Source organism: Naegleria lovaniensis (assembly GCF_003324165.1).
Source record: "Naegleria lovaniensis strain ATCC 30569 chromosome Unknown tig054, whole genome shotgun sequence".
Classification (NCBI taxonomy): Eukaryota; Heterolobosea; class Eutetramitea; order Acrasida; family Naegleriidae; genus Naegleria; species Naegleria lovaniensis.
This window is the reverse complement of record NW_025407876.1, coordinates 24,395-37,364: the sequence shown is the minus strand read 5'-3', so window position 1 is coordinate 37,364 and position 12,970 is coordinate 24,395. Positions and strand designations below refer to the sequence as shown.

General features: G+C 37.3%; 5 protein-coding genes across 5 annotated transcripts; 3 read left to right on the top strand and 2 right to left on the bottom strand.

Moving 5' to 3' along the window:
* Window positions 1-435: 435 nt before the first annotated feature.
* On the bottom strand, window positions 436-2,109 carry C9374_012075 (uncharacterized protein; the record flags this gene model as incomplete). The annotated part of the gene is made up of 1 exon (XM_044687801.1): window positions 436-2,109. One exon carries the CDS (start codon window positions 2,107-2,109, stop codon window positions 436-438), a length of 1,674 nt encoding a protein of 557 aa, XP_044542642.1.
* A 190-nt stretch (window positions 2,110-2,299) lies between these two features.
* C9374_012074 (uncharacterized protein) lies at window positions 2,300-3,553 on the bottom strand (the record flags this gene model as incomplete). Its single annotated transcript, XM_044687800.1, has 1 exon — window positions 2,300-3,553. One exon carries the CDS (start codon window positions 3,551-3,553, stop codon window positions 2,300-2,302), a length of 1,254 nt encoding a protein of 417 aa, XP_044542641.1.
* A 534-nt stretch (window positions 3,554-4,087) lies between these two features.
* On the top strand, window positions 4,088-5,074 carry C9374_012073 (uncharacterized protein; the record flags this gene model as incomplete). The annotated part of the gene is made up of 1 exon (XM_044687799.1): window positions 4,088-5,074. The coding sequence occupies one exon, from the start codon at window positions 4,088-4,090 to the stop codon at window positions 5,072-5,074; it is 987 nt and encodes a 328-aa protein (XP_044542640.1).
* A 199-nt stretch (window positions 5,075-5,273) lies between these two features.
* C9374_012072 (uncharacterized protein) lies at window positions 5,274-6,302 on the top strand (the record flags this gene model as incomplete). The annotated part of the gene is made up of 1 exon (XM_044687798.1): window positions 5,274-6,302. The coding sequence occupies one exon, from the start codon at window positions 5,274-5,276 to the stop codon at window positions 6,300-6,302; it is 1,029 nt and encodes a 342-aa protein (XP_044542639.1).
* A 483-nt stretch (window positions 6,303-6,785) lies between these two features.
* C9374_012071 (uncharacterized protein) lies at window positions 6,786-12,772 on the top strand (the record flags this gene model as incomplete). Its single annotated transcript, XM_044687797.1, has 11 exons — window positions 6,786-8,137; window positions 8,315-8,834; window positions 8,890-9,564; window positions 9,624-10,017; window positions 10,066-11,243; window positions 11,319-11,818; window positions 11,903-12,048; window positions 12,099-12,122; window positions 12,188-12,231; window positions 12,294-12,426; window positions 12,504-12,772. 11 exons carry the CDS (start codon window positions 6,786-6,788, stop codon window positions 12,770-12,772), a joined length of 5,235 nt encoding a protein of 1,744 aa, XP_044542638.1.
* Between the last annotated feature and the right edge of the window lie 198 nt (window positions 12,773-12,970).

Here is a 12,970-nt window from a genome sequence, read left to right as displayed (position 1 = left end):
TTGATCATCTTGTCTACAACAAGTCACAAGAAGGCATCATGCCAGTCGCACTCTCATTGTGGTTTCAGCATTCTAAGAAAAAGTGATCATAACAAAGAGGGACCCTATTTCGCTGAAGGGTTTTAAATAAGGTTCAAAAGAATGTTTATTTGATAGTTTAGAAATCCATGCAAAGAGAGAAACTCTTGCCGTTCACTCATGTTCATGGATGAAAAAACAATCAAAGATGTCCTTCCTGAAAGTGGCCTCTATAAAGGTTTTTCACAGGTCAATGTCAAGAATTCATGGACCAAACTTTGATTGTCAAATTTCAAGAGAGACAAGAGGTATTGTCATTTTCAAAGAGAGCTTTCTGAATATGTTAAGCTCCGTACACCCATCACAAGTGACAATGTCCACTGGTCCTCTAGTGTTGATCAACAATCTTTGAAGTGTCTACTCAACAATGTCAACAGCAGAATGAGCAGCCACAGCATGATAATTGTCATCAAAATCAATGGAGGATTGAGGCAAACAGACTTGCGCAAAATACTTGTCATCTTGTGTTTGGTCCATCATGGAAATATCTCTTAATTCAGTAACACAAAGAGTAGTTTCTAGTAATTCATCCTCAGTCATGTAACCCTCAACGTTTTGAATGACATAATCAAAGAGTTCCTTATCGGTCAAGATTGTTGTCAACCCTTGCTTGGCAAAGAATTGATTAATGTGTCTGCAATCATTCACGAGGAAAGACTTGGCATTGGCATGATGACTTTCAACAGCTTGTGAAACATCAATGATGTACACTTCACCATGAAGATACAAAATGTTGTACTCGCTCAAATCGCTGTGAATGAGTTTAGCCTTTTGATACATTTTTCTCATGTTGGTAATGACTTGAGTGTACGCCTTTTTCAACTTGTCCACACTTGTAAAAGTCACATCCTTCAAAGCAGGAGCTGGAAATCCTTGCTTTCCAATAAAGCTCATCAAAATGACATGATCTTTCACGAGATACGGTGTTGGGCAAGAAACGCCAGCCTCATTGAGCTTTTTCAAATTTCTCATTTCCTTCTCGGCATAAATTTTGATGTTCTTTTGACTGTTGGCCTTCATCTTGTCTTTCATACGTTTGAAGGAGGCACCAACAACCTTGAAGATTTTAATGCAAAAATCAACCTCAGCTCCAGAAGCGTCACCAGTAATTTCATCCAAACAACCAGTAGCATGAAAAACATGAGATTCTTTTCCCGTAGAGACACATCCATTCAATTGTGTCACAATTCCAGAGTTCATGAGCTTGTAAAGAATCATGCTAGTTCTATGATCGAGAACCTTGTCAGTCGTTCTCTCATCTTGTTTGTCCACACTACGAATACGTTCAATAGTTTCCTTCTTATTTCTACGAGAGCTGAAGGAGTGAGCGCTGTGGTCACGGAATTGAGAAGTGTGCAACACTTTGGTGTCGGCTCTCATCAAGGCATTGACATAATCGCCAGCCAAGCCAGTACCATTGGCATTAGAAATGTGATAAACATCATTCAAATCCATGGCACTCTCTTCATCGAGAGTTAAATTATCATCTCCTCGAATCGAACGATAGTATTCATCTTCATCATAGTCCTCTTCAAATTCGTCATCATCATAGTCCTCTTCAAATTCCGAGCCAGAAGCTGCCATCATGACAGTTGGAACAAAACTCTTTCTTCCTCCTCCACCAATGATAATTTTGCTTTCAACAGCAGCCGCAAGATTTTCCTCTTCTTGCAACATGCGAGCAAGGGCTTCATCGTCATGAGTTGACTCGAGAGGTTCCTTGTCGTAGGAAGTGGAATTGGTGGTTTCTCCCTCAAGATTGGTTACTGATAATTGGTTGTTTCCATCATTACTGCATGAAGTTTCTGTAAGATGATGATCATTATCATCGGAACAAGAACCCGCTTGAGCCTGTTCATTCATAATTTGCTCAAAAATCAAACGTTGTTGTTCAATATCAATATTCTCCAAATCAAAATTCTCTTCAAATTGAGGCAATGATTGTGTCTGGTTCTTATTCACGGTTGCTGCAAACTCGGAAAGGGATTGCTTTTGGCCGTGATTTTTACCTCCTGCTCTCTTCTTGGCCATTGAATTTTTGTTTTTTTTTTCAAAGTTATTTTTAACTCTTGAATTTCGTTTTCATCTCGAGTCAGAACAAAATCCGAGTTCAATCTGGGGCTTGAATGGAAAATGTTGAAATGCTTCTCATCATTGATGGTTGGCAAAACAAAGCTGTGAAACAAAAGGGTTTCAAAATGATGTTTATGCCATTGTTCATTCATGAATCATCGTCACTGAAAACATTAAATTCTGCATAGACAGAATAGTGGTCACTGAGCTGTGTGCATGGCATGACAGGATTGGGTATTCTGAAAAATGGTTCAATGTGGCACTTGCTACATTCGAGGCGGTGTGTGATTGTTGTGCATGTCTTTGGTAATTTCTTGTGGATGTGAAAAATATAATCGAGTCGTTGTTTGGAACAAAGTGTATGAGGATGGGACAGATGAATTTCTCGTGGCTTTTCCTGGTGCGTTTCTTCATCTATAATAACGTCTCCAAATGTTATGGGATGATGTTTGTAATGTTCCAAAATAATGTCATGCACCAATGTATGACATGATGAGTCATTGTTATCTATGATTGCATGTTCTTGATTGTTGACTGTATATTCATGATGATTGTTTTCAATTGTTTGATCAAGTCCCACAGTTTGTGCTCGTATTAATGGATAATCCTTTTCCATTTCGATTCGTACATTCTCATCCGAAATAATGTCATTCATGGTTTTTACCATCCATTCATACCATTCTTGTCGATTTCTTGCATCCACATTAAAATCTCCACAGAGCAAAACAGGTACTCCTGGATGTTGCTTCATTTTCTCACTCACAAATAGTGCCAGCTCAATAATTTGAGATTGTTGAATTTTCCAATAGTTGACATTTGTTAAATCATAATTTGCTTGAGTATGGGTATTAAATATGAGACATTTGTTCGTCTTGATTTTCTCTTGATGATTTGTTGTCTTTTTAGAAATTGGTTCACTCAAATCAACGAGTGCATAGATGACTCCTTTCGTGGTCCAACCATCAATATCGGAACCTTGCGAAAATATGAATGCATCTCTCTCTAATATTGGAACTCGACTTAAAATAAATAACCCAGAATCAATGGGCTTCAATTTCCAATAATCTTGTTGTAAATGAACATAATGAAAATAGTCATGTCTTGATTCATCGTCATTTGACATGACAATTCTGCTGTTTGTTTTACAACAAAATTCATCTAATACTCGAGAAGATCGACTACTCGCGGTTGAGAATAATTCTTGCAAGCATAAAATATCAATTTTTCGACTCTTCCATTCGATCATGAGCTCTTCAAGCCTTGCATCTTTATAATCACTTGCATTGGTTTTTACGAGAGGTCTCATAAATAAATTATACGAGAGAATTTTGAAATGTTTGTAGGGAGAATTGGTTTGAGTTCCGATCTCGGATTTTTCAGAACTGTTGGGTGGTTGAGACATTTTTTTTAGGTTTTGTACGGCCGATAATAACAATAAATGGATTGATAATTCCATTCTTTTTGAATACAATTTTGTGATATCCATTTTCTAATTCAACCATAGTTTCCAACGACAGTGTTTAACGTTAACACTCGAATTTGAAGAAGACGTTCATAAAATGGCCAAATTTCCATTCCCGCCCGACTTTTGACAGGTCATTAGCGAAAAAAATATTACATTCATCAGCCAAGGTTTTCTCTCGGTTGCTCCCAACATCATCCCATCATCAAACCGAAATCAACAAATGTATGTATTTTCGAAAATTCTTGGTGGAGTTTCATCATGGTCACTGTCACTTGTCGATAATTAATTTTATACAATTGTTCACACAACGTTTTTAATGTATACAACAACAAAATCAAAACCCATCAATTCGATTGAAATAACATTAGTGGCCATCACTCCATAATCATCTCTTTGGAGTTCATTCTATATTTTTATATTAATACAAAAAAACAAACACTCACAATACCCCTCAATCACCACACAAACAACATGATTGACAGATTTAATGACTTGGCACGTCGGCCACACTATTCCAATCTCAACGTGGAAATGGAAGATCAAAATATTGACCACACTGCCCACAGTGATGACACTAAAGAATTGGGCAAATTCATGGAAGAATATTACAGTGAAGTTCAAGAAATTAGAGAAAATATTCAAAAAACAGAGACCAAACTTGGCGAGTTGCAAAAACTTTACAATCAATACTTGAGTGCCATTATTGCGGAGGAACAGAGAACATTGAAACAACGCCAAAAAATGTTGATTGAAGAAACTGGTCGTAGTGTTCAAAAGATTCAAACCGATTTGAGAAATATGCATGATAGAACTCAACAAATTGAACACGAAGAAAATGCAAACTCACCTGCTGTGAGAATTCGTAAACAACAACATGCATTGCTCACAAAGGATTTCATCAGTGTCTTGAATTTATATCAAGATTTGCAACAACAATTCAAATCCAACTACAAGAATAGATTGAAGCGTATTTTGAAAATTGTCAACTCGAGCTCGGGAAATGGCAATGATGAAGATTTTAACAAAACCGTCGATGAAATGGTTGAGAAAAATACTTTGAATCCAAGTGACCTGATTCAACAATCCATGGATGGTCTCACATCGACACAAACTGCCACACTCGATGCCTACTACAATGAAGCAACAGAAACTCACGATGACTTGAAACAAATCGAGTACTCACTGAGACAATTGCATCAAATGTTTATGGATTTTGCTCTCTTGGTTGAACAACAAGATGAATTGATGGACAATATTGAATACAATGTTGCCAGTACTGTAGAATATGTCGAAAAAGGTATTAAGGATATTAAGAATGCTCGAAAGAATCAAGGACGAAGCAGAAAATGTCTCGTGATTATCATCATTGTCATTGTTATTTTCACAGTGATATTAGCAATTTTATTAGCTGTTGGTATTCCACTTGGTTTATCCTTGGCTGGTGTCATTAAGAGATAGACGAAATATTCAATATTTTAATAATAACAATTTGCTAATCTATCGATATCATTATGTGAACATTTATTGTTGTTACACCATGTATATATATACACTATTGTTCATAATATTTCTAGTCTTCCAGTCGCTCTATTCCATACCATCTCTTTTTCATGAAAACAATTGGCAACATTGCATTAAGGAAAACGTTCAAAAAAAAATGTCCACTTCCTTACTCGAAGAACTTGCCTCAAACAACACAAGTGTTGGTGCGACCTCATGTACCTCAGCCGATCGGTTGATGAAGAAAGCTGAAAATGTACTCTCCAAGAAACTTCATTTTGGAAATCGGAATAAGGACGCTCAAAAGTATTTTGATCAAGCAGCGGAGATTTACATGCAGAGTAACATGTATTCGATGGCAGGAGAGGCCTATATGAAATCGGGTGAGTGTTTTGAAGCGATGGGAGAGCCCTCACGGGCAGCAAATACCTTCTCCATTGCCAGTGAAGCCTTCATGCAAGATGCCATGTTTGATCACTCAAAAGATACGTTTGAGAAATCACTCCATGCTTTGCAACGAGCAAGTGCCTTGTACAACGAGAACGGTCAGACAGCACAAGCTGCCCGCAAAGAAAAAGCCATTGCAGAGAAATTGAGCGAGGAATCGATTGTAGATATTGATATTTTGCATTTGGCGATTGAGGCTTATCGAAGAGCCGTCGAGTTGTTTGAATTTCAACAAGCGTATGCCACAGTCAATGCGTGCTTGGAACAAATTGGTTATTTGTATGTGAGAGTGAATGATTATTTGGAATCAAGCAAAGTATGGGAAGAAATTTTGAATTCAGAATGGAACAGAGGTAACTCCACAACGGGACAAGCATCGTTGGTACGACACTTGGAAACAAAATACATGTTTTACTGCTTATTGACAAGATTGGCAGGCATGAAGGACGACTATGATGACGATGATTTGGATTTGTACTGGATGGAACTGGAAAATTTTGAACAGAGAGGTCAAAGCTTTGGAAATAGTAGAGAGTTTGAATTGTTGGTCGGGGTCTACAAGTCTTTCAAGGAACGAGATTTGAAAGTCTTCTTACGTGTTGTGAAAAAGACACTTGAGGTGGCCAAACTCGATGAATGGTCGAAGCAAATTCTCTTGTACATTAGAAAAAAGCTTGAGAACGCAATTCGAGGTTCGAGTGTGGCAGAGGACGAGGATGGAGAGCTGGATTTGACCTGAAAAAAATGTCACATGCTGCCAACCGAGTTATTGTCAATTAACAGTCGATTTAGAAAATTAAACACTTTGTCCGATTGAAGATATCAAAAATAATCTCATCATATTCAACGATTTTACCGTCGATGATTGATTCTTGCCCTGCGATGCATCGCCAACGATGAGACAAACTTTTGACAAAGGAGCTGGAGCAAACATTTTTCTTTTGGCTGGTTGGTGGGAAAATTTACACCATCCTCCTGACATGACAGGAGGAGACTTTTGAAGGTTGGCCAGCCCAAAAACGCCATTCCAAACAAAGATCCTCGTATTGCGTCCGGATAAGATTCCGAGTGAGGCTCTTGAAAAATATCTTGACAAAACTCGGTACAGAACAACCACCCCGAGCGCCTTAACACCAACAACCTTTAGAGTAATTTTATATTGTGATTCAACATTGAGATTATTCAATACTATACCCACACAAATACACACTCGTACTCACGCATGAACAACCGATTTTCTTTCAACAACGCTACTAATAATAATTATTCGGTGCAAGCTTCCTATGAGAGTGAATATCCGGACTCCCATGACCAGGCTGGTTCCATGATTGATTCGGGAACCAGCAAAACTTCCAATCAATCTTCGTCCGTTCTCACCAATACAGGTACCATGAGCAAAGTGAGAGATCAATTCTTTGTGTTTTTAGTGAATTTAAACACGAAAACTTCCAAGATTTCTAACCGAAAAGAGGCCCTCCTGAATGCTCTTTTGTACGTCTATGTGTTTTACGTGAGCGTGATTGTATCGTCCTATTCAAGCCTATTTCTGTATAATGATGATGGTAGTAGTAACACGACGAGCTCTCAGAGAAATTGGGGCCTGGTTGGAGGATGGATTTGGAGAGCGTTGTTTTATCCCGTGAATTTTGCCTTAGAACACTACCCGTATGAGGTCATTGTTGCCTTTTCATGCGTCTTTGTTGCAGTAGAACTGGGTTTTCTTTCTCTCTGTTATGCGTTCCGATTGCTCTCGGATCGAGGTCATGCAGCCCTTCCACAAATTCGACGAGTATTGAGATGGGTAGCAACTCTATTTGTTGTTTTTTCTCCGTTCATTGCATGGGTGCATTGTGTGCCGTTATCTGTGAATCATTCTACGCAACAAGTCCTCGTGTACTTTCCTCATGTGAGTGTTTTATCGTCCATGAATATTGCATTCATGGTGATTGGAATTGTCGGATGTATTTTATCAATGATTGTGGTTGTGATTGGAGCGTTTATTTCGGTTGAAACCATACCACCTCCCATGAAATATGTACTATTTGCAATGGAGAGAGAACATCCACTCGTTGTTTTGATTCTCACGAACATGGCAAGTGTAATTGTGACTACAATTTGTGGAACTCAGTATTTGATTGTATCGTCATGTATCAAAATTGTGTTGGGCCTTGTCACTTGTTTCTTATTTGTTAAGGCTCTTCCTTTTTACAAGAGGTGGGAAAATTCATTTGTGATTGGAATTATGAGCTGCAAAGTGATTGGTCCTTTAGGACCTTTTGTTTCCAGTTTCTTTACTGGCAACAATGATGTAGAATCTATTGGAGGAGCTATCACAGGAGCCACTTTAGCAGCGTTCTTTTTTGCTTTTCTCATTGGATTTATTGCTAGTGAAATTTACTTGAGAGTCATCTTGTCTTGGGCAAGAAAACCATTGTTAGAATATTTTAACAATAAGGGAGCATCAAAATCTGCTGCTGTTCAAATTTATAATCAATTCGACAACATGAAAGAAATGAAGCGCCTCAATACTTTTATCAAATTTTCCCTTTCAAGCTTTGAAACAAGAGAAGATAGGTGAGTAGTTGATTATGCTTTACAATTAAAATTTTAACATCAAACTATGGCTACAAATTGGTTCAATAATGTGTAATATATAATTAATGTTTCAACTTCAAACAATGGCTACAAATTGGTGATTCAATCATCCAAAACATGCGTGTTAAAAACGGGAATTTTGGAATTCTTTTAAAGTGATTTTTCTATTGCTAATGCTTTTATTACCAAATGTGGGTCTAATAAGGCACTGCTTGATGTAGATTTTCTAATATTGAGCGCTTTATATTTTGGATTTTTTGGAGCGGAAGATGATCATCTCATGAACACAGTGACTGCCATCTCTAATTTATCACGAGCTGTAAAACAAGCTCCATCGATCATTCAAAAATATCACATTGTATTGAGAATGAAAGAAATAGAAACCAATGCTTCAAATGCAAAAACATTTAACATTGAGCTCAAGCAACAATTGACCAATGTCGACAAGAAGCAACAAGTAGTTATGTATTTCCACAGAGAATTCTTTAAGGAGTTGCTGTTAGAAAAACCGTCCTTGACCAAGTTAGATAACATCAATCGAACCATTTGCAAGCTACTGAACGATTGCGACAATATTTTTCGAAATATGTTTCTTACTCACAAAAATAACAAGACTTTATTGAGAGCATATGCATCTTTTTTGGAAACCTGTCGATGGGAAACTGAAACAGCTAAGGTAGGTATTAAGACGTCTCATTAATTATTGGAATTGTACACATACACACATACAGCAACTATATGAAGAAGCGAATATGTTAGAAGAAGAAGATGCACGCCGAGAGAAAAAGAAGACAAGTACGAATCCACAAAAACCCATCGCAAAAAACAAAATTGTCCCCGCAGTACGGTCTTCATTAGAGCTATTTGACGAAAAGGAACAACAGCCAGCAGCTGAAGGCTACCCTGCACAAGATTTTATGGATGAAAAACCTACAGATGAAGACAAATGGGAGTCAGTCAGTGTAGCCGGGAATGAAGATGAAAAGAAAGAACAATTTTACAGAGCTGCTATTAACACAAAAGAAGATTTGAACTCTTTTCGAGTTTGGTTTGCTATCTTTTGCGTGTTATCAACTTTGGTTATTGCTACTTGTTTGGTTACTTCGTTGCTGCTCTTAGAAAATTTTTCCAAACAAATTTCGTTACAAGAGAAAGTTTGTTCATTGAGCGGAATTCCCCATCTTTTGAACATCGAGATTAGAGCAGTTCAAGCTCGTTTGAACATGGCTAGCCATGAAATTGATAAGATTGAGCTGGCACAAATCAGAATTATTGCAAAGCATCAAATGGAATTCCTTTTCAAAAAAATTCATGATGTCCAAGAAGCCTCAACGAGCGGTGAATTTATTGACCAAGTTGTTAAAACATACACAAACGTTGAATGGAAATATTTTGTTCCAGTTGCAGTAAGTACTGACATAGTTTTCAAAAGACAGAAATGATCATGTAAAAAACAATTCAATAGCAAGCTGATGAATCCCTCATGCCAATTTATGATGTCTCTAACGCATCCATTGGTGACTTTGTTGATTTATTGGTTGACTCTGGCGAAGATATTATGGCAATGCTCAATGATTGGCATGAATTTAACAAAACAATCGCTAATTACCATTTCCTCTTGATTTATTTGAACAAGGATGTTGCCGCAAATGCATTTGACTCGTTTTGTGTCTCGTTTTTAGAAGGAACCAAAACCACTACTCAACAATCATCTATCATATTCCACTCGATTTATGGAATTGTGTTAGGTCTCTATGTAATATTTGTAATGATATACATTGCTGTTATGAGAACGCAATTGCTGCAAATCAATCGATTGATTTCTGCTGTTTTTGGGAGAATTCCTAATGATGAAACTGGTAAGTTTAACTGTTTGTTGCAACATTCTGCTGTAATACTCGTATTAGGCAAAGTTTATCACAGTTTTGCGAAAAAAATTGAAGACACACATCTTCATAAGGTTAGAATTGCTGTTTTCACTCCTCAGGTTCTCTTTTCCTCCATGACCGTTGCAGTGGTTGCAATTGTGGTCATTGTCTGGATTCTGCTCATTGTCGAGTACAATAGCAATGCTAAAAAAGCACAAACCACAATGATGGCCACGAACAGTTTGAACACAGTGGTCAAAAGTATCATGTTAGCTAATTTTAACCTTGTTGAAATTGCCAAAAGGAGCAGGCTTGTTTCAAGTACTTTCTCTGAATTGAAACGAGTCAATCAAGAACAGCTTATTACTGCAACTAGTACTTGGCGCTCGCTTACAGTAGGAATGGAAAGCCAAAACTACAAGTCTGCTGTGTATCATGTTTTTCCTGAAATAGATCAATTATTGTCAGGAGGTTGTTCCAACGTGTCTTCCAATGTAACTTCAAAGCTCGAGTCCCCAATTCCTTACAATGCTTCTGAGGTTGAATCAGAGGAGTTGCAAGCCGTTTTGAGCCAATACTCTAACGCAGCCTGTTTAGGAATGGAGGATCTAATCGACATCATCAGCTCACATCTGACAGAACTCACTCAAGAATTCTTCTCGGGCCAGCTTTCATCCGAAGTTTCTATTGAAATATATTTTTCACACATATACTATTACAGCGTGGCCTTTTCACGAAAGATTTTTGAGTTTATTTCCACCTTTGTGAATCTCTCAAAGTCACCATCCGTTATCATTACTTATGTCTGTGCATTTACTGGAACGGCGTTATTATTGGTTCTCTTTTACTTTTCATATAATTCATTGCAGACTTTTTGGAACGAAAAACATGCGATGAGAACTCTGTTAAATTACATTCATTGGAGTGTGATTGAAACTCATGACCACTTGAAAGAATATGTGTTATCGCACGAAATTAGTGGCTATACCTATCAATTCATGAACAAGATGTATTCAAAGCTCAAGAACACAGAACGGGCAGGAAAAAACGCTGAAGCAAATAACAACCTGGACGATCCATTCTCCATGACAAGATCTATATTAAGTGCAGCTGTTGACGGAGTGGCACTTTGCTCACAGACTGGAAAAGACCTCACTTGGTCTATTCAAGAATTTAACAAATCAGCCGAAGAAATGTTCATGCACAAACGAAATGAGGTAAGAGTGATCACATCATTGTTACTTAAAGTTCATTTTCTAACATCTTGATCAATATAATACATTACGGAAAAGATATTTGGACTGGATATTTCTATCACATTTTCAACTGAAAGTCATTCACAAATTAAGAAAATTTTGAATGGGATGATGTCTTCTCACTCATATTGCAGTGAGATTTTGGAGACTAATTGTCTGAGGAAGAACAAGACGACATTCCCTGCAAAGGTAACCATTTGCTTGACGTACTTCCAAAAGAAGCCCATTGTGACCTTTTTTTTCAGAGACATCACCATGGAAAAGAAGCAAAATTCTCTCATTCAAGAAGAGAAGCAGAAGAGTGAGCAATTGTTGTTAAATATTTTACCCAAGCCTGTGGCCATTCGATTGATGGAAGGCGAAAGAAATATTTATGAGAAGATTCCTGATTTATCAGTTTTTTTCAGTGACATGGTCGGGTTTACTAAGATGAGTTCTAAAATGGAGGCAAGTGAATTGGTCTTGATGTTGAATGAGATTGTAGAATCCATGGATTTGTTGACAGATAAGCACGGCTTGGATAAAATTAAGACCATGTAAGTATTTTGAGATATGGGTAGAATATTCATCTATGGATTGTATCCTCCCTAATTATATAATTACCCAATGAACAATGAAAGTGGTGACGCTTATTTTTGTGTTGGTGGCGCCTATGCATCCAAAGTATCAGATCATCCAGAACGAATGTTAAAATTCTGCATAGATATTTTTACTTTTCTTCACAAGTATAATAAGGAAAAGAAAAAGAAAGTAAATGTTCGTATAGGTAAGTATTTAATGAAAGGAACAGGTCTAAGTGTAGCGCAAATCATTTAGGAATTCACACGGGAGCGGCTGTTGGTATGTATATGAATTTGTTGTTGTTGTTGTTGCAATTAATAACAATCGTATTTCGCATAACTTAGGTGGAGTCATTGGTACCAAGAAGTTTGCATTTGATTTATGGGGAGTAAGTGAAATTGATGATCTTTTCGTATTCTTATTTGTAATACTTTTGTAACCTTTTAAAAGGATACCATAAACACTGCTAGTAGAATGGAGAGTACTGGTGTTGAGGGCCGTGTACAAATATCACGCTCCTGCTATGAGAGAGTTTACGATTTAGGATATCAATTTGAAGAACGAGAGCCAATAGAAGTGAAAGGTATGTGTGGCATATCATGCAATTTTTTTTCCCTTAAATCTTTCACACTTATTGCTTCATGATTTCAAATTGTTAAGGCAAAGGAAAAATGCAAACTTATTTATTGGCTGCCAAACACCATCCATCTCCTATTCCTGGTTCAGAAAGTGGCCTCAATGATGACAGTAAATCGCAAACATTCGACGAAACTAGCAGCTCTGTCACACTGGAAATAACAAAACCTCTCTCTCGAACTCTTGGCAGTATCAGTGCTGACAATTTAAGCGAATCGGAGCGAGACAGCGCGGCCAATAGATCCAACAAATCCGTAAAAACCAACTCACAACCCAACATGCTAAAGAAATAAGAGAAAACCCAAGCTGAGACCTTTTTGAAAAGAGGGGTTGAACAAAGCTTGGTGTACCTTTTATTGTTAATAAATAAAAATAGTCGAAAAACAACCACCAATTGTCTGTATCAAACATTTTCAAAAGGATTTTGGATTCATGAATCATCAGTAGTAGTTATTATTTACGGAAGAACAAGTTTAATTGTTGTTGTTGGG